Raw genomic sequence first — 21,396 nt, 5'->3', positions numbered from 1 at the left:
GGGAATGAGATCTAATAACTAAAACTAGAATTGGCCTTCGAATCGAACATATTGGCGCGAGTGAGATACACTGCGACTAATGTTGCAACATATTTTCCAAATTCTCATAAAGAATATCATGATATATTGGGTTTCAATTGTTTCGCTAGAACTAAGGATACTTTTAAAATAGGGATTTTAAATTTTAGGTAAAACATGAGTTCTATTATTTGATAAAACGCCAGTTTAGTTCAGATAAAATCACAATAAAATAAATACAATTATTAAAAATACTTAAGAACTAAGAAATTAAAAAATTAAAAAAATATTTGATTCAATATGTAAAAATGATATTCTGAATGAAACCAAATACGAACAAACCAAACTATGTGCGTAAAATAAGCAACACCCTTCCTAATTCTATACGGATGAGCGTACACAATCTTCTTTATTGAGGTCAAATGGTAATAATGATAATAGGTGAACACCATTGTATAAATGTATTCATTTCGGTACATTCTTGTGTACGGTGAAACGTAATATATTAGGATAAAAATTGTCCTTGGCTTATTCTGAGGCATTGTGCGTACATTTCTAATTTATGTTGGCATGACATGGTTTTGGCATGGGTCAGTCGTCTTTTCTGATGAGAGTGGCGTAACTTCCGTCAGAATTCCGACGAATAGTGTTCCTGTGGTGTGTAGTGTGACGAGAATTCGTATCTAGCCATGGTGGTTGTTTCTTCTTGCAAATGACGTTTGTGCACTTTTCACTGACAATTTTGATGGACCTATATCTTTGTAAGAATTTTGTCAGTTGATATATTGTGGTTTAAAACTGTGCAAGCATTATTCATTCTCTCAATTTTGAAATCCATTGTCTGTGTCATGGCATGGCAACACCAAACTTCGCACTGCGCAGCCGCGAAAAGAACAAGCGTTCAAAGGACCAATCAAGTTAGTCTTGATTGTCGGTTGTAAAAATGTCGGAATGTAAAAGTTTTCTCAGTGCATCAAACTAAGATTTATATTAAAAATATTGTGAGAAGTGAACTCATCTTTATCTAAAAAGATTTATAATATAACTATAAGTGTGTGTGCATAAAGATATACGCTGGGCCCGGTCGAAACATTTAAATTTGTGCATGAACAATCTAGCGCACATCGCCGTCGTCGCATGTCATCAAAGAGGTATGTGGATTCATTTTTGGTGGTTTGTGTAATGCTAGTACAGTTAAAGGTTTAACCTATGGTTTACAGTTAGCAATTATAATATCGAAGGCAAAAATACACAACATAATTTGGTCCATCGAACCGGGTCATTGACCTTTAATTCGCGGTGCGGTCAATGTAAATAAATACGTGTGTTTATTTTGTGTGTTTTCAAAATGGCGAAGAACAAAACAAATTATATTCGGTTTAATATAGAATGCGACTGGTTGCAATCATCTTTTGAGATGATAAAATCCGAGATTAGTTCTAGTATTTTAGCGGCGAGATTACGAAAGTTGGAATCTCATTTCGATAAATTGACTGTGGCGTATGAGGGTTTACTTGAAAGTCTCGAGGTGGAAACCGATGGTGAAAAGATCAAAGAATATAAGGTTTGCTATAAAAATGCTGAGATGCACTATAATAATTTAGATGCGTTGTCCTTGGAAAAAATGAACTTGGAGGTCGCAGCGGCCGTGCCTTCAGCACAACGGCCACGCCTCCCACAAATCCATCTTCAGCAATTTGATGGCGATATATTTGCTTGGTCCGGGTTTATGAGTCTCTACACCTCGTTGGTCAAGTCAAGGACAGATATTTCAAAAACTGAAAAATTGCATTATTTAGTTTCAAACTTATGCAATGAACCGAAGTCATTAGTTCAACATTTGCCTATGACAGATGCTTCGCTAGATGTAGCGCTGGAAATTTTGAAGTCGCGGTATGACAATAAACGGTTGCTCGCGGATAGTCATATTTCGCGTATTTTGAATCTAATGCCTATTAAAAAACAAAGCGCATTACGGGCGCAAATATTGAATCCTTTACTTGAGTCGACACGGGCCCTTAAATCTTTGGGTTTCCCGACAGAGCACTGGAGCTTCATATTACTCCATATAAGTCTTACGAAATTATCTATTGATATTAAATCTCGGTTTGAACAAGTTTATGGAGGCGTGAAAAAGATTCCTGCATTCGAAAACTTGGTTGAATTTCTACAAAATGAATGTCAACTTATTGACACTGCTAATACGTCAGAAATAATCGCACATAAAACGGGAAAAAGCGTAAATATAATTGAACAACGCGTAAACTATGATAATTCGATTCCTAGTTTGCGGTGCGCTTTTTGTTCTGTGTCGGGACACGTTATAACAGATTGTTATAAGTTTAAAAATAGTACGCCCAGTGATCGCAAAAATTGGGTACGAAATAATAATCGCTGTTTTCGTTGTTTTGGAAACCATTCGGCGGCAACGTGTAGTCAATACATTCCTTGTGCACGATGCGGGAATATTGGACATAATTATTTAATTTGTGTGATGGAAATGAGCACACGTGACCCGGTTGAACAATATAATCGGCGTGTTCGAAATGAGCGAACTACAAATGCGGCTATACTAAGTTCTAGCACCACCGCCGCCGCCGCCGCGGACTGCATGCGTACTTGTACTTGTACGTCCGAGCGCTCTGATGCGCCAGTGACATCTATTGACAACACGGAATAGCAATTAATCACGAGTAATGTTTCTTCGAAGCCCGCTTTGCTTGAAGATGTAATTTTACCAACTGTTATCGTTAGTGTATTATCAAAAAATGCAGAATTTATAAAGACTCGAGCTCTTTTAGATTTAGGTTTTCAAACTACAGTAGTGCGGAGAGATTTTGTTGAAACTTTGGGGCTAAAGAAACATTACTCTTTTACCTCGCTATCGGGTGTCGGTGACAAAGGTAGTAATAGTAAGCATATAGTGACTCTTACTTTTCGGTCGGAACGTAAAGAAAACGTTATTTTGTCGGTAAATGCGGTGGTTTTACGGTCGCCAACGGCGTATATTGCTTCTCGGCTCGGTTTATCTAATGAATATCTTTCGGATTTCGGTTTTGAACACATGTCTAGGGTGGACATAATATTCGGTTGTGACATACTCGGTGAAATAATTGAAGGAAATAAAATCATTATACGGAAGGGTGGTCCATATGCTATCGATACAATATTTGATTTGGCGGTTTTCGGTCCATTACGTGGTATTAATCGGGAGATACCACGTAGTGTGGAATGTTTTTCGGGTGTTTCCTTGATTGACACGGTCGAGCGGTTTTGGAAAACGGAAGAGCCACCTAAGGTTTCTATAAAGGATCCTATGGATGTGGATTGTGAGAATTTCTTTACTACTACGGTTACTCGGGGGACTGATGGTAAATATGTTGTTCGTTTACCGTTAATACCTAATCATGCGGAGTTAGGTGACTCAAAACCAAATGCGATTCGTCGGTTTATAGCTTTAGAAAAGCGCATGAAATCGCAGCCGATATTTAAAGAAAAATACAAACAATTTATGGAGGAATATCAAGAACTTGGTCATATGAAACTTTCACACTTTGATGTGGACTCTGGTCATCAATATTTCATTTTGCCTCATCATGGAATTTTTAAGAAATCTGGGGATACTGAAAAGATTCGTGTTGTCTTTGATGGAAGTGCAAAAACAACAACTGGTGTTAGTTTAAATGATTGTTTATATTCAGGGGAAAAATTGCAAAATGACATAACTACAATAATTTTAAATTTTCGGTTGCCCTTGATTGTTTTTACTACTGATGTAAAAATGATGTTTCGAATGACGTGGATTCATCCTGAAGATCGAAGATACCAGCTAATTCTTTGGAGACAGAATGAAACTGAGCCTGTTCAATTTTTTGAACTGGCTACTAATACCTACGGGTTGAAGTCGAGTCCTTTTGTATCGATTAGGTGTCTTCACCAGCTGGCTGCGGACGAAAAGGAGCGGTTTCCGAATGCTGCCAGGCTTCTATTAGCTAACACATACGTAGACGATATCAACGGAGGAGCAGACTCCATTCAGGAAGCTGAAATGCTTATGAAGGAGCTAATCGAGATCATGCGAACTGCGGGCTATGAATTGCGAAAATGGGCATCTAATGAACCTCGCTTATTGGCTGGATTTCCCACGGATCATTGTGAAGTTCCTCGTTGTTTTGACAATGATGATAGTACTGGATTTATCAAGGTCTTAGGTATTCAGTGGAATCCATCAACGGACACGTTTACCTATAGAGTTAATTTACCTGACGAGCAAGCTACGCCTACTAGGCGCAGTATTCTTTCGTCGTTGGCAAAATTATTTGACCCACTCGGATGGATTAGCCCCGTAGTTTTCAGAGTAAAATTATTATTACAGGAGCTAGTAAGTGATGGAGCTAAACGAGTAGACTGGGATTTACCGGCACCTAGCCATATAATCGACAAATGGAATAACATTCTCTCAGACTTACTCAATTTAAAAAAACTAGTTATTCCTCGGTGTTTGAAGTTAAAGAGCGAAGTGTCATACTCTTTGCACGGTTTTTGTGACGGATCGTCTGTCGGTTATGCAGCTGCAGTATACTTGCGATCAGAATCTTGTGACGGAGAAGTTACTGTTCGCCTGGTTTTTGCAAAAACAAGAATTTCTCCACTTAAAACCAAATTGACGATACCACAGACGGAATTAAGTGCCGCAACTTTGCTGGCTAAATTATTGTCTCACGTATATTTAGCACTATGTGAGCTCTCACTTACAATAACTTTAGCTTGGCTAAGTATTTCACCCCATAAATTGGATGTATTTCAAGGCAACAGAGTTTCCCAGATAAATGAGCTCAATTTACCAGTTTCTTGGTTTTACATTAACAGTGATTTAAATTGTGCGGATGTTGCATCTCGTGGTTGTACAGCCGCCCAATTACTTGAACTTCCTTTGTGGTGGAGTCCAAAATGGTTAAATCAGCCGCGAGAATATTGGCCTAGTCAAACCAAGCCAGATTTTCCTGAGAACTTGCCAGGTTTACGTTCAAAATTTGTGTCTAACAGTCTAGCTTTAGGTGACTTTGATTTAGTCGATCGGTATAGTTCGTTTGAAAAATTAGTCAACGTAACTGCTCTTTTGTTTCGATTTATGAATAATTGTCGTGGTAATAAAAACATTAACAAAAATGTTTCTGTATCGGAACGTCGTTTCGCCTTGTCTCGTTTGTTCCTGATGATTCAAAAGAAACATTTCTATAATCATATCGAAGATATATGTGCTGGGAAACCTATTCGAGACTCGTTACGAAAACTTAACTTATTTGTTGACGGACAAGGTTTGATTCGAGTTGGCGGACGTCTTTGTCATTCAGAACTCCCTTATTCGGCTCGACATCCCATTTTACTTCCGGGAAAAGAAAAACTCACATTTCTTTTAGTGGAACATTATCATAAGGTATATTGTCACGTAGGTGCTGACACTTTAGCTTCAATTCTAAGTCGGAATTATTGGATATTATCAATGCGATTTGTGACTAAAAATGTGACATTTAAATGCATTCCATGCTTTAAAACTACGCCTCGACACCAACAGCCATTTATGGCAGACTTACCTGCGGATCGGGTTCGATGTTATCGAGTGTTTGAAGGAGTAGGAACGGATTTTGCAGGTCCAATCCTCATGAAGAGCAGTAGTTTAAGAAATGCCCGCATTCAAAAGTGTTATTTGTGCATTTTCGTTTGTTTGTCAACAAAGGCGGTACATTTGGAAATAGTCTCTCAACTATCAGTCGAAGCATTTGTCGCTGCTTTTACTAGGTTTGTTTCTCGAAGGGGGTTACCTTCATTGATTCGCTCTGATTGTGGTACAAATTACGTCGGGACTAACAAACATTTAAAGGAGTTATTCATATACTTAAATAATCACGACGGCGAGTTAGAACGCGATTTAATCAAAAACCAAATTACATGGCTGTTCAACCCTCCCAGTAGCCCAAATATGGGTGGATTGTTTGAAGCTGCTGTTAAATCGGCTAAAACACATATGTATCGTGTACTCGGTGATCAACGGCTTACGTTCGAATGTTTGACGACATTTTTTACTAAGGTCGAAGCGGTGATGAATTCAAGGCCTTTGTGTCCTCTTAGTTCAGATCCGACAGACTTGGAAGTTTTAACTCCTGGTCATTTCATTATCGGTCAACCACTAGTAGCTCTACCGGAATATCCATTTGAACTAACGAACATAGGGCGTTTGTCACAATTTCAACAAGTTCAAAAACTGACACAACATTTTTGGTCTCGTTTTCGCAATGAATATCTTCATACTCTACAACAGCGTCCTAAATGGACTTTACGTACGAAAGCTCCGGAAATTAATGATTTAGTTTTAATAAAGGAAGATAACTATCCACCCTTACAGTGGAAACGTGGCCGCATTATTAGATTATTGCCAGGAAAAGACGGAATCAATCGTGTAGCTGAATTAAGGGTTCAAAACGGTTCTTTACTTCGGCCTGTTTCAAAACTCTGTGTATTGCCTTTGATGGATAGTTGCTAACCAAGACCTAGCTTGGTTCGGGGGGAGAATATGTGCAAGCATTATTCATTCTCTCAATTTTGAAATCCATTGTCTGTGTCATGGCATGGCAACACCAAACTTCGCACTGCGCAGCCGCGAAAAGAACAAGCGTTCAAAGGACCAATCAAGTTAGTCTTGATTGTCGGTTGTAAAAATGTCGGAATGTAAAAGTTTTCTCAGTGCATCAAACTAAGATTTATATTAAAAATATTGTGAGAAGTGAACTCATCTTTATCTAAAAAGATTTATAATATAACTATAAGTGTGTGTGCATAAAGATATACGCTGGGCCCGGTCGAAACATTTAAATCTGTGCATGAACAATCTAGCGCACATCGCCGTCGTCGCATGTCATCAAAGAGGTATGTGGATTCATTTTTGGTGGTTTGTGTAATGCTAGTACAGTTAAAGGTTTAACCTATGGTTTACAGTTAGCAATTATAATATCGAAGGCAAAAATACACGTTAAAACGTCTACCGAATAAACGTAGGTAGATTGTAAAACTTGCAAAAATGAATTACTAACAGCTACTGAGTCAGGTAAATTTAAATACTTAAGGTATTTAAGGATGATACTAATCTGATAACATTTAAAAAAAGAATTAAAGAATGGCTGATATCGAAATGTTTTACTTGGCCAACGATTATTTTAGGTGTGACATAAATTAACTAATAGTTTTTAATGATCTGAATGGCTCTTAAATGCACTTTGACTTAATTGTTATTAATTTATTTTTATTTAATTCAATGGATTATTGTGTGATTAAATTAATTTAGTTGCAATAGCATTGCTTATTGGTAATGTAGGTAATTTGTAAATGCCTGAAAAGGTAAGATTTCAGTTATATAACTTATTATAATATACTTAATGTATGTAGCTTAAATCTATTACACAATAAATTACTTACTCACTAATAAGAGCTTATAGAAACATCATGTGGCTTTTAAAAGCCCTCGCACTATTTCTACTATTCCTTTATCTCTTTCGAATTTTTGAAAAAACAGTTCGAGCTTCAAAAAAAAAATCAAAAAAAATCAAAAAGCATTTACTTCATTAAATAGTACATCATAACACTCTCATGGTTGGGACTTCCTAGTAAGTATGTATAATACCTGTGACAGGAAGCCCCGCTCTTCCACATTTATCTAGTACATTTCTACACAGTTAACCATAAAATGTAACATTGTGCAAACTGCTATTATTTTAACAAAATAACAATTTACCCAATATTATTATTACTATTTCAAAGTCGTGTGTGTGTGTGTGTGTGTGTGTGTGTGGGTGGGTGCGTGTTTCAGTTCCTATCCTACTCATCATTCTAATAGAATTTCTGTATCATCATACGTTATATTTTTTATCCACTTTATTAGGGCTTTTTTACATTCATACCACGATAAAAGGTAGATGTTAATTTTTTCATTAATCACATTATATAGGTGTATTGATAATGCCTGATATTGTCTTTTTCCAAATTTAGATTTACAGTTCACTGGAGGGATAACAGATTTTTTACGTCTACGTGATAGCTTATTGGAAAATATGCGCAACACACATGTTTAAGCTCGAGTGATTCGATCCGGTATCGGACAAGAATATCCAAATATCACGTCACTTACTTCGCGTTCATCCAATAGTAGATGATCGGGTTGACCATGGCGTTGGCCATGGCTAGCCAGTAGAAGCCCAGATAGACGTGCTGCACGTATTTCTTGTACAGGATGGACGGGTTGAAGTGCGTGTAAATGAAGTACGACTGATACGGCAACCAGCAGATACCGAAGATCACTATCACTAATATGAACATCTTCACAACCTGGAAAGAAATACGCGTGTAAATTTATAAAAAATATTTTATAAATCCTAATGGCGTTATCTAAAAGTTCTGTCAAATCTAACAAGCCATTGATATCGTTTGTCTCTATGTCGTTTTGATATTTCAGTTTGGTAGAAAGATACAGAATTTACCAGAGGTTTGCTTAGCATTATGAATAAGAGAGAATGAATTCACAAATCTTTGCATTTAAAAGATTATGTTGTCTTTAAATATGAATATAAAGTGTGGACACGAAAAAATGTGGCCATGCATGATATAATAATAATAATTTTTTTTTTATTCAAAGACCAACTGGGATCAATCAGTGTTAGTAATACTTATGGGTAATCTTATACTACGGTTAGTAACAGCAAATTTAATTATATGTATCCTTGGATATCACGAGCCTATAAATCCCGGTCTTTTGATAGGCTTGCGTGGGGATATAGATCCAACACGTAGAGGCCCCTTGGAGAGCTTTAATGTCATGAAGAACGCCTGCTAGAACCCGTTCACAGGCGCAACAATAGACACCCATGAACCGGACGCAGCAGGCATTGGGACTATTGCAGAAAAAGTGAACAGTATAATACCGGTCTATGGATTGAAGTTTGGGTGGACAATGAGACTGGGCTATTATAAAGAACTCCGGACACCTGCCATAACAATGTTAAAACACGTTATCGAGGCAGGTGGTGACTTGCCGCTGACTAGATGGGCTCCTGAAACTGCCGTCGTGAAGACGACCAGGAGCAACACTGGTGTGAGCGGCTCAGGGGTGTCGCGAGGTGTGCGCCGCTTTCTACCCAGTGGCTGTTAGCAGCCACTGTGAAAACTCGCGTCTTGCATCTTTCACTTTCACCCCTGGTCACTTCCACTCCGACCGACGAAGACACGCCGGAGACGGAGACCCTGACCGATTCTCTTGAGCACTCGGGTCCGTGGGGTCGTCACTCCCCAACAGCTCGCTACTATCTGCCCTTACGATATAATTATTATCAATTAATTACCATTATTAGTATTATTTCATTTCATTTCATTTCATTTATATACAATAATACATTGTGTTTGAATGTTTACATTATTAAATAAAACATGCAATATTTACAAATAATTTACAATTAAATAATTTCATTTACAATTATACAAAATGTCAAAATAATACAATATGTCAAAAATAAATAGGTAGCCAATAGTCGAATCATGATTAAAAGTCAAATAATAAAAGTTAAAATTAATTATTAATTAATATGATATGGTAAATCTTTTAAATGAATGAGGATTTCAAGCAGCGCTTTTTTTAAATGATTTGTGGATATCAAACTACATAATAAAAATACAATCATAATATTTTTATTATTATATTATAATAATATAACGTCAAGTTGTCTGTTAGTTTCAGCATTATATATTCCACCGTACCTATATTTTGTCGAACGCTCCTTGACAATCGTCATTCATTTACAAGATTTACCATATCATGCATGGCCAGATTTTTCGTGTCCATACTTTAATAAATTTTGTTATTTAAGGCCGTTCCATCGGTTTGCGTCCATGAGCGCCAAGTGTCAATTTTGATCGAATTTTGTCGATTTTTATTTATTTTAAAAACGTTGCCTTACAATATCGAAATTCGAAAGCAGTCAAATTACTATTTAAGTTAAGATTGGTTTTTCTTCTTATTTTTTGTTTATAGTGTCACATAATAAATAACCTAGTAAAGTTGAATTAAAAGTCCTAGTTAGTGGTTGCTTTGGGAATTAATTGTATCGAGCGAAGTGTCATAATTCGTGTATCGGAAGTTTATAAATTAAAGATAATATAATCAAGAACTACATATATTTTTTCCACGTCTACGAATATCAACGTCTCTTAGAAAAATATGATCATATAAGGAGATTTTTCGCCTTTTGGCTCATGCAATGACCTTAAACTCGGGATCTTGTTTGAGTGTTTATATTACAAAACATTTTAAATATTAAAACAGGAAAGCAGTAAAAAAACAATATGACACAAGATACAATCGTTTTCAACGGAATTTGTATTTTTATAATATGAGTTTTTAGGGTAGGATATATTTCCTTACGCTGGTTTTAAGAATTCCCATCGCCAAAATGGCAAAATTGTTACCTTTTGAGTTTATTTACTTACAAATCTATTATTAGGTAGTAGCTAATGTTTTTTTTTTTTTGTAATCATGGAATAGTATGCGTCTTGCATTCCTATGATACAACAACATAACATCGGATAGAACATAATGCTGAAACACAACTTTATATTACCTACTACTTCAGATATTAATTACATTAACATGAAATTTTTAATGCTCCAGTAATTAATAAACTTAACGCTTGTGAGTCGGTTAACCCGATAAGTCAATTACCCGGACGTTAATTTTATCTATTATCCTTAATCGTGATCATGGAATTACCTAGTCGGCTCATAAGTTCTGTCATATACATAGTATCAAATAAAATCAAAAGTTTAAGTTTATTCCGTATAATTTGTACAGCGTTTGAAAGCTTATAAACTAGAGAATCTAAATGTATAACATCTATTCAAAATTACCGCCATAATTATCTACACAGGCTTGAAGTCTTCGTGGCCAGTCGTCAATGGATTCACGCACCACTTTCATGTCGATATTGGCCACTGCCGTAGCAAGAGATTTTTCCAGCGAGTCTAGATTTGCATGAGGTTTTGAGCACACCTTTTTCTCTAAATACTGCCATATTTTATAGTCTAAAGGATTAAGATCTGGGCTAGAGGAGGGCCAATCTTCATGCCGTATAAAGTCGATTTTATTAGAGGCGAGCCAGGCTTGTGTAGACTTTGCCTTATGGGCTGGAGCAGAGTCCTGCTGGAAAACCCAATGCTGGTTTAGAAACATCGTATGGGATAGTGGTTTCACAATATTAGTCAACACCGTGTCTTGGTACACTTTGGCACTAGTTTTTACTCCTTTCTCACAAAAATGCATACTAGTGACGCCCGCATAAGAAACTCCCAGCCAAACCATCACAGATGAAGGGTGATGACCTCTTTGAATACGGGGAATGCTATTATACGCTTCTTTACTATTGCGAGCGTACACTCTATCATTTTGTTTATTACAGTTTTCTTCTATGTCAAAAATTTTCTCGTCCGAAAACAGTATACAACGGTGCTTATTTTTAGCGTACTTCTTCAATAAAGCTTTAGATCTTTTAAGCCTTAAAGCTTTAAGCCGACCATTGAGAAGATGGCCAGTTTTTCGTTTATGAGCACGAAGTCTCAGGTCTTGATTAAGCACTCTTTTCACCGTGTTTTTGCTCAAACCCATCTGGAGGGCCATAACTTTTTGTTTCCTAGCGGGATTTCTGGCAATGCGTGCCCTAATTGCTTGTACAACCGCTGGAGTCCTAGCTGTACGCGGACGACCGCTTCTTTTCTTGTCATTTAAACTAGAGACCTCACTGTATCTTTCTATGGTACGATACACAAATCTTAGAGAATTTTAAATTTTCAAGTAGCTTAAAAATTTTAGTCGGCGAGTGACCACAACGATATAGTGCAATTATTGCGGTACGGCTATCTTTAAGCGTCCACTCCATGTTGAAGAAAACAGAAAATTGCAAAATTATACTACTCAAATATTTAATAAAGATTCGAAATTCAAATGCAGAACGGTTTTTGTTTTAGGAGTTCCAAATTTAAATTTTAAAGGCCAGTGACAGAACTTATGAGCCGACTAGGTATAAGTATGTAAAGGTAAAAAAATTGTAACATAAATATATACTTTCCCCCTTATTCTTCTAGCTTTACGAGCCTAAATTAGTCAAATTATGTTTTATCCCTTTCTTACAAATACATAAATCAAAATGACAGATAAAGACAAACGATTGATAGCTAATTCAGGCTTGTAATGCGTTTAATAAATAACGCCATTTAAAATCACTTTATACAACTGTCCATCCAAACTTATTTATATTTCGACCCGGTTCTTACTCAAAAAAATTGCTAGGATTTCGCAATTCGGTAAACATGATTATGCCCAAGAGATTTGTATCAAAAATGTTTTTAGTGTGTCAGTTTTTGTCAGTCGATTGCAAAAATATGTTAGTGGACTATCGAAATTTTGTACCTTTCATGTCAAGTTTGTTTAAAATTTATAAAATTTCGCGCAAAAACTTCTTGTGAAAGGAAACATTACAGGCACAGGCTATTTAGCATATCAATGCTAAGTAGCCTGTGCTACCTTTAGCTAAACCTGAGCTCCGAGTCTAGAAAAATAAAATCTAGTTTAGAGTACATTTTTATCAAGAGATGTAGAATGTAATAAACTAAGTTTAATGTACGCGATTTTGCAGGAAGTAATATTTTGCATAATTTCTGTAGGAATAGTCAGTTCGCCACTTTCGCTTCCATCAGATGGAGCCTTATCTTTTGTATTTATTGTTGGTATTGTGTTGTAAATAATTATAATATTAATTAAGATGATTTTTAAATGATTATTTGTTATTATATATTTGTACAATATTTTATGACGTGTAAAAGACCTTGCAGCTTGAAATAAATTAATTTTATTTTTATTATTATTTATTTATCTACCGTTGCCTCAACTACACTAAAGATTGCAAGCCTAGAAGCACGCGGAATATTACCGAGAGAACGTCTGTCCTGCTATGGTTTGTGTATTGCCACTAAAAATTGTACCTTCCGTTTCGACCGAATGGAGTCTATCTGCCGCTGCGTTAGCTCCCCTATGGACCGCGAGCCCCACAGCACGCGGCCCATCGCCGAGTAGAAGAACGTCATGCCCAACATTGGGACTGCGTACGTCACTACGAAGAACAACACTTGATACCTGTGGACCAAAAAATAACAAATTTTGGAACAAGCTCTACAAAAATATCATCATCCTAAATATAGCTTGTCAAAGGACTGTCTCATTTCAAACATAGACAGAGAGAATCATACTATCTTTGTCTTACACTAGTACCAGCACCCGAAAAAAAAGGATGAGTATAGGTTTTTTTGTTCTTATTTACTGACAAGATTTGCTTGACCAACTATATCCTATTTTTTATGACAGTATATTTTAACGGTGCGTATAACAGAACGTTACACTATCAACTTCTGGCATATACAAATTCTAAATTCCCTTTTCAAATTCAAATCTTTCTTGGAATCCCTTTCGCTGGTTTTCAGTTTCAGTTCGATCCAAAACTTCGATCGATTAACATCTTCATATTCTAACGTATTGTACTTAAAAACTGCTTATCTCAAGTCTACAGTGTAATTGTGATTCAGACATTTATTTAAATAATATAAAGTAGTGGTGTGCAGTGTTAAGTCGCCCAGCTCACCTCCAGACTATACCTACATCGTAAAGGCACATACCTACTGTAAGTTTTTAGCTACTTTTAAGTAATCTAGGAAAGTGTTTTATAACTGTTACAGATAGCTAACCTGTAGCCTGTATTGTTACAGGTGTCTTATATTTCAATTAATAAATACTGCGTAGTCCCTAGATCCTGCCTTCAATTTCATCAACCCAAGTGAGGCTTCATCCACCTGCCCCCTCACACATATATATTAGCTAAGGTTAATCAAGCCGTAAAAATTGTTGCGTCAATGCAGTTTCTATAAGAAAACTATTTGGCAGCATATTATTTTTGATTAGATATCGATTTTCCCGTGCCGTCGTACACCTGAGCGATATTCAAGGTCGTATCAAAACAAGTTCAAAACCGTAACACATTGTTAAATAGAATCGCACTTCTGGTCTGCCTAGATTCACACCAGTTTCTATAAACCCCTGATGAACACGCTGAGCTACTGACAATGATACGCCGACTATTCTTGCTGTATTTCGTTGGCGTCACCAGTTTTTCATTATCGTGAGGGTTCTCGTACATTTGTCGAATGTAAATGACATAATTTTAACTTGAATAAGTAGTCATGAAATAGAACTATGAAAACGGATTATATCGCGTATATTGAATTTATAATCCGTTTCATAGTTTTATTTCATGAGTAACTATCGCGGTAACCGAAGACAATATTTAATAAGTCCTTTTGGATAGGTGAAGTACATGGAACACTTCTTATGTATAAATTGTTTGAAAGCGAAAATAAAATGAAATAAAACTATGAAAACGGATTACATCGCGTATATTAAATTTATAATACATCCCGACGTTTCGAACCCTTTACATTTCTACAAAATAACATGTGTATACCACGTAATCAAATTAATTTTACACACGGAATTATATTTTTTGTGACAAAGGGACTCAAAAGATGCTTAGTTAATTAGTCATTAGACATAATTTAAATATGTAACGCATAAAAATATGTATTAGATGAAAAACAAGAGCATATATTTTACACCCAAAAGGTGTACCCAAGGGATAGACCCGTAGAATGACTCAGCTCAGTACTCGTTTGTTACACTGCACTGTGTGCTTATTGCTCTCGAGCATATTTCATTCTTCTTTAATATTTGTTGAAATTGCCTGCTTGAAAATTGCTGTTTTTTTTTCTATTTATCATTATCAAGTGAGTAAATAACCAACAAAATATATTTTTAAAAAAAACAGCAATTTTCAAGCAGGCAATTTCAACAAATGCTCGAGAGCAATAAGCACACAGTGCAGTGTAAGTAGTATTATTATACTTAGTGGTGTCTATATTCAAACAAGAAATTGTTAAATTATTTACAGTAGAAATCCTTTTACAAAAGAATCTAAGTTAACAAGTTAAGTTTGAGCTAAAATGATTATCATGGAAATTAAATATTCTAGTTACTTTCTATTACGCAATAGTATCTTATACTATTAACTAGCACTAGTGTATAAGTGTGTGTAGTGTACTAGTAACTAGTGTAAAAGAGAGGTAAAGAAATGCAAATCGCGAGGGTAACATTAAGAAATACACCATTAGCATAATTAGTTTGACTTAGTTAATACAAAGTTGCTTATGTCACCGTAAACACTTAACTAGTTTAAGTTAATACTATTTTACCTTACCTTAATTTCAGCTTGGTTACTGAATAGTAATTTTCTGGGTCTGCTTATAATACGTATAAATGCTGCTTACAAAAAATACAAGAACTTTCTCGCCGATTAACCTTACCAGTTGTTTTGTTTTCATTACTCAAAGCTTATATAATTCTCGGCCATGTCGTTGCATACATTCTACCATGATACTAACAAAATGTGTTATGTGCCGAGGTTTTAGTAACGTTATTCAGCTTTATGAAACTAAAGTTACATGTGGGGGTTGAGATACTGCATTCTGCCTGGAACGGTGCCAGCTCTGAGCGATCGTCTGATTATGAATTTGCAAAATGGCTTACAACATGCACGTATTTATAACATGGTAAGTAATATTAATACGACATATTAGATCTGACATTTATTATAACGCAATAAATACTATACTATAGTTAGTTATAAGTTATAAATATTCGAACTAAGAGTTTATTTTGAAACATTTTCGATACAACCTCCATATTCGGTGGTAACGCACACTTATTTTTACATTTCAATTTAACATCAATGTATCCAGAATTATATTACAATAATTATATATTAGTACATTATTTTAAATGCTAGTCATTTGAATACTAAATGATTTTATCTACACACATATCATAAACCCTCTATGATGCCTTACCTTATAAATCCGTAAATAATGGCCAACATTAAGATAATCTGTTTTGTTACAGCGAATTTTTTATCTGTGAAAATGTAAATATTGCTAAATAATAACATCGATTTCGATAATATTATTTTATTCAAATTTCGAACATCTCTGAAAAACAAATAAATTTGATTTGATCTCTATTCTAATATCAGTCGAGATGACGTTTTTTTCGAAATGAAATGTCAATTGCATACAAATTTGACAATTCTCGCTTGTTAGTTGGTATCGAACGATATGGCAATCGACCCCCACTCTAGTTTGTCTATGAATTAAAAAAAAACTACGGATGCGTGACATGCGTGAAAAAAGTTTTCTTTGCCGCCATGTGAGGTGCAGTTTATCTTTCAATTAGTTTGTAAGTAAAAAATAATTTGTTTTGTTGTTTTTAAAGTAACTCTAGCAAAAGTTTCGTGTAAAATGTGCGATAAAGATATTCGGAGACGCCACCTCATATCCGCGAATTCCGCCAGAGAGCAACTATGCCCCAATGTCGGCTGTAATATGAGGTTAGTGAATATATCATAGAAAGTTTATAATATGTGTGTAGATAAAGCAGTGTATATAACTGTACATAATTAGGCATTAAAACACTCGTGTGATTCTATTATGAAACTCACTACGTTCGTTTCATGAACCCACACTCAAGTTTTAATGCCTTTCATTATGTAGCAGTCACATAAACTACTATTTTATGTTACAAACTTATATTAATAATCGTACTTTGTCTTGACGAGTTTATAACTTTTATAAAGTCATAACTATAACTTTATAAATTGAAAATAGTATTTGTGTCGTTCAAAATAAAGTATTATTTGGTTATTTAAAATTTTACAAAGATACCGACATTATCGGTAAAATTTTCGGTTCTCGGTAAAATTTCCATATTCAAACTCCAAGAAAGTCGTATATTTTTTCTTAGATAGTACTTCAAGTTTACATCAAAATATGTAAAAGTACCTTTTACATACAAGAAAACGTATTTACAAGATACCTGAGATTACTTTGTTCTCACAATGCTTTTATCCCACGTACCTTTGAAAAAACACTCATCATTTTCAAATACCTCTTTGTTTCCCTGGTGAACAATATTGTGTTAATGAACCGTCATATAAATAAAGGGATCGAGTTTTGACGTTCAAACATTGTTTACGATGCCAGACGTGATTTAAAATAATTATTTAGAGTGCAGATACCTATAGTCTATTTTTTTTATAAATATAAATATAAGACGTAAAAAACTAGCAACACATGAAATGTCATTTTAGTCTACGGAATAAAAAATTGACTTTACCTTTAAGTACTTGACAATCAAATAATTTAATTTCCGACCCATTTCGTACCCTTGTCACAGTGACAATCAGTGAAAGTTGCTAAGAGGCCTCATACTATTGTCACTGTGGCAAGGTACAAAATGGGTTGGAAATTAAATTATTTGACTGTACATAATGTAATGGGCATTTAACCCATATTGTGTAGAGTTGGTATTGGGCGGACACGCCCTACTACAGAAATCGTTTCAGTGGGTTCCCCCTATTTGGCATACCTTTGTTGGCTTTTCGCGTAACATACTAAACTTGGCATAATCGATTTTAGACGAATGTTTCATCTTTCTCGCGTTGTCCTGGCATGTTGTCACGGCTAAGCGGACCCCAGGCTCACGAGGTCCGCTTGGCAACTAATTCCAAGAATTGACGTAGGCACTAGTTTTTACGAAAGCGACTGCCATCTGACCTTCCAACCTAAATGGTAAACTGGCCTAGTTATTGGGATTAGTCCGGTTTCCTCACGATGTTTTTCTTAATGACGATGATGATGTTTTTCTTTAGACGAATTTTTATGTGGCAGAAACTCATTTGGTATAATTTACTAAAAACCGAATATTGCTAATAATACGATTAAGACTTCAATGGTGCCATTGTTGTAGCTAGCACAAACTGGGTTTGTCAGGGCTTACCGTTTGAGCCCGAAACCAAGCATAATTAAAGTTGTTTGCGCATTTTACGCCCCAGTGTCGCACTTTTCTCTGCAGCTAAATATATTTTTCAGGTTCCCTGGTACTGTATGTATATTATATAGAACTAAGTGTAATCATAGTTTATACTCGTAGCACCTATTTTTATAATATTAAACATGTGTGTAACAAGCACTATGTTTACTAAATAGTCCGTCTAGATAAATGTGACATCTAAATGAATTCAGTGATCTTTAAGCAAACCATATATCGTTTAGGCACATTAATCACGTTTTACTTACGTCCAAGATAAGTCTCGTGGACGATTAATTAACTGACTAGCGTGAGTCACTACGCCTAGGTATGTAGACGACATTTTATTTATATGTGACTTTGTACCGGACTGTACGGTAGGTAGTTTTATTTTTTATTTATTGAATAAGGAAACAAATTACAATTTGTTAGATTATTACAAAGCCCATCGTAGGCAAAACCTTATGGAGGTTTGTGTGCTGATGGGGAGTTCGAGAATAACATAAAGAATATTTTTTAAGAAAAAAAACCGGCTTCAATGGGGGATGCCGTTGAAAGGTTACTTATTGTTGATGGTGCACTCCAGACAATGATATGAAAACGACAGCATCTTTTGCCTAACTAAAAGGAGGTAAAACCACCCACGTTTCTAGTAGCATTTCGTTTCTGTAAGGGTCATAGTTCTAACCTAACCTAACCTAATGTTCTGATAGCATTTCGTTTCTGTATGGGTCACAGTTCTAACCTAACCTAACCCACTTTTCTGATAGCAGTTCGGTTCTGTGAGGATCGCAGTAAAAAAAAAGTCCAGGTCCAAGTTTGGGTCTGGTCCATAACGAAGAGAATAAATCGCCAAACGTGAACTGTGTCGTTGAAGAGTTCCATTCTGATCATCATCAGCAGTTCCACTTCATCAAATGTCACTTTTTTAAATGTAAATGCTGGATTTGTTGATGAAAATACAAAAATCACTATATGTATGCCTTTCACATTTGAGGAGTTCCCTCGGTTCCTCGTGGGTCTCATCATCAGAACTCGAACTTGACAAAAATATGTCTTAAAAACTTAAGTTGCTTAACAAACATAAAGAAGAGGACAAGTCGCCAAACGTACACTATGCCTCATTAATGAGTTCCATTCTGATCATCGTGATGTGGCGAGTAAATTCCCAGTAACGTTCCCAAAAATAAGTAACTGACGGTAAACTATATTTTTTTCTTTTATAGACCATGTTTCTTTTTTTTTTCATTAAAACATTACACATACACTATTGCTTCATAAGAAATTAAATAAATTAACATATGTTAACTAATTAAAAACTTTACCAAAATTACTGGGAAATTTTCCAAATTTACCGGTAAATTTCCCAATATTACCAGTTAATTTACTCCTTGCCTGTTCACAATCAAAACTAATTACATGTTAAATAATTAAAGTTTTTAGGAGAAAATAAAACTAAAATGTAAAAATTTGGTTAATTTAACAAAACCAATGTTCTTACTTACTTTGTCAAGTCATGAATTTCTACCACTTTAAACATATTCCGAAAACATATTTCGTTTTTGGAATGTTTTTTTTTATGAAATAGGAGGCAAACGAGCAGACGGATCACCTGATGGTAAGCGATTACCGCCGACCATGGACACCGGAGGGGTTGTAAGTGCGTTGCCGGCCTTTAAGATGGGAATACGCTCTTTTCTTGAAGGTTTGAAGGTCATATCGGTCCGGAAATACCGCAGGCGACAGTTCATTCCAAGTATGTTCAAAATGGTAGAAAGGACTTAAGTTAAGGACACTTCGCTGTGATAATGACCCAACGAAGCATTGCATTCTTTATTTTGACATTTTTTAAGCTTATAAAACTTTTCGCGAGGTCCAAAGCTCACAGAGCCACTAATTTTATCACATTATATTTTTCTCAAAAGTATCTTAATATAATTAAAAACAAGCGAGGCAAAGACAAAATTACGATTTCTAATCGCATTTAACAAAATTAATACTATCACAAAAGTAAAAAGTAAAAACATGCCATAACCCACAAAAATTGAATTTACCGGTATTTGGTAACGTTGGGAAAAATGGTAATTTACTGGTCAATTTCCCAAATGGGAAATAACTGGTAAAGGTAATTTTATTTTATACAGTTAGGGCCAGAGTTTGGTTCAATTAAATATGTACATACCTAAAAAGTGTCAATTTTAAAGTTCTGAAAAACAAATGTTCCCATTAGTATACATTTGTACTTAATTATTTCCGATTTAGATTCGATTTTCTATCAATCAAACTTAGGGATGTCGATAGTTAAAAACTTAAACTAGATAAATTATTAATGAATTGTCTAATTAATGTTATTTAATACACTCGCACATACTCGTCAGACACAAAATCCTCGAGAAAAGAAAAATGAATTTATCTCGTAATTTTTTTTTAATGACATCTCATTTTTGGGCTCAAGGTGTTTTCCAATCGGTATCATTTTTAATAGCACTAGAGTGAGCCATGCGTATGCGCATCCAACTTACAACCTATTTTAATAAACGATGCACATTGCACAGAGTCAGAAAAATACAAATTTCCAACAGTGGTTCACATACTACTTACAATTTTGAAACTGAGCGAACTGTACCTCTACCATCAGTTGCCAGAGTAAATTTCACTTACGTTAAGTGAATAAACGCGCCGTACGTCACATATTTACGTCGGTTTACGTATTATGTGCCCAACTTCACTCCACTGCAAACGATGCTGTCCCTTTCTAAGTATACTAAAAAACAGAGCAAGAATTATATCGGAGTATTGTACAGCGCCTCTAGGTGTCACCTAAAGAACTAAATATCAAACGTATGAGTAAACGGTAAATTACCTATCGAAATCCTTAGCAAACTACCAGTTTTGACATTGACATATTTGCTCACGTCTACGCAGTCAACGTAATTTACTTTATTGTATATATGTATGTGTTTATTGTTAATTTAATATTAATAATATTATTTAAGCTATCATATAATGTTTATAATTCTCTGAATTCAAAATTCTGGGCTAAATCATCAGTGGCGTGCCTAGAGTTTTGGAGTAAGGCAAACCGAAAGATTATGTTTTCGTAATTACTGTCCAATCTTCACTCTTTGTACTCAAATGAATTTCCTAGCGTATCGAGGGAAGCTAATCATAGCGCACAGGGCATACTCATACTACTACTAGATAGAATTTTACAAACATATCAGGGCCTACCGCGAACACCGAAGTTTGCAAGTTGCAGGCATTTTTCTCTGTCACACTAATTATTTACGCCTTAATTGAAGTAAAACAACAATCCCTTGTGTTTT

The 21,396-nt window shown here is 35.3% G+C and overlaps 1 protein-coding gene across 1 annotated transcript in view; it reads right to left on the bottom strand.

Moving 5' to 3' along the window:
* Positions 1-21,396, bottom strand: part of LOC134743803 (tachykinin-like peptides receptor 86C) — a 60,710-nt gene that overhangs the window by 7,985 nt on the left and 31,329 nt on the right. The window contains exons 6-7 of the mRNA XM_063677463.1: positions 13,090-13,240; positions 8,198-8,394 (exon numbers count right to left, since the gene is read on the bottom strand). Of these exons, the coding sequence (XP_063533533.1) occupies positions 8,198-8,394; positions 13,090-13,240 (348 nt within the window). The remainder of the gene's footprint in view (positions 1-8,197; positions 8,395-13,089; positions 13,241-21,396) is intronic.

Source organism: Cydia strobilella, chromosome 8, assembly GCF_947568885.1.
Source record: "Cydia strobilella chromosome 8, ilCydStro3.1, whole genome shotgun sequence".
Classification (NCBI taxonomy): Eukaryota; Metazoa; Arthropoda; class Insecta; order Lepidoptera; family Tortricidae; genus Cydia; species Cydia strobilella.
This window is presented reverse-complemented; position numbering and strand designations above follow the sequence as displayed.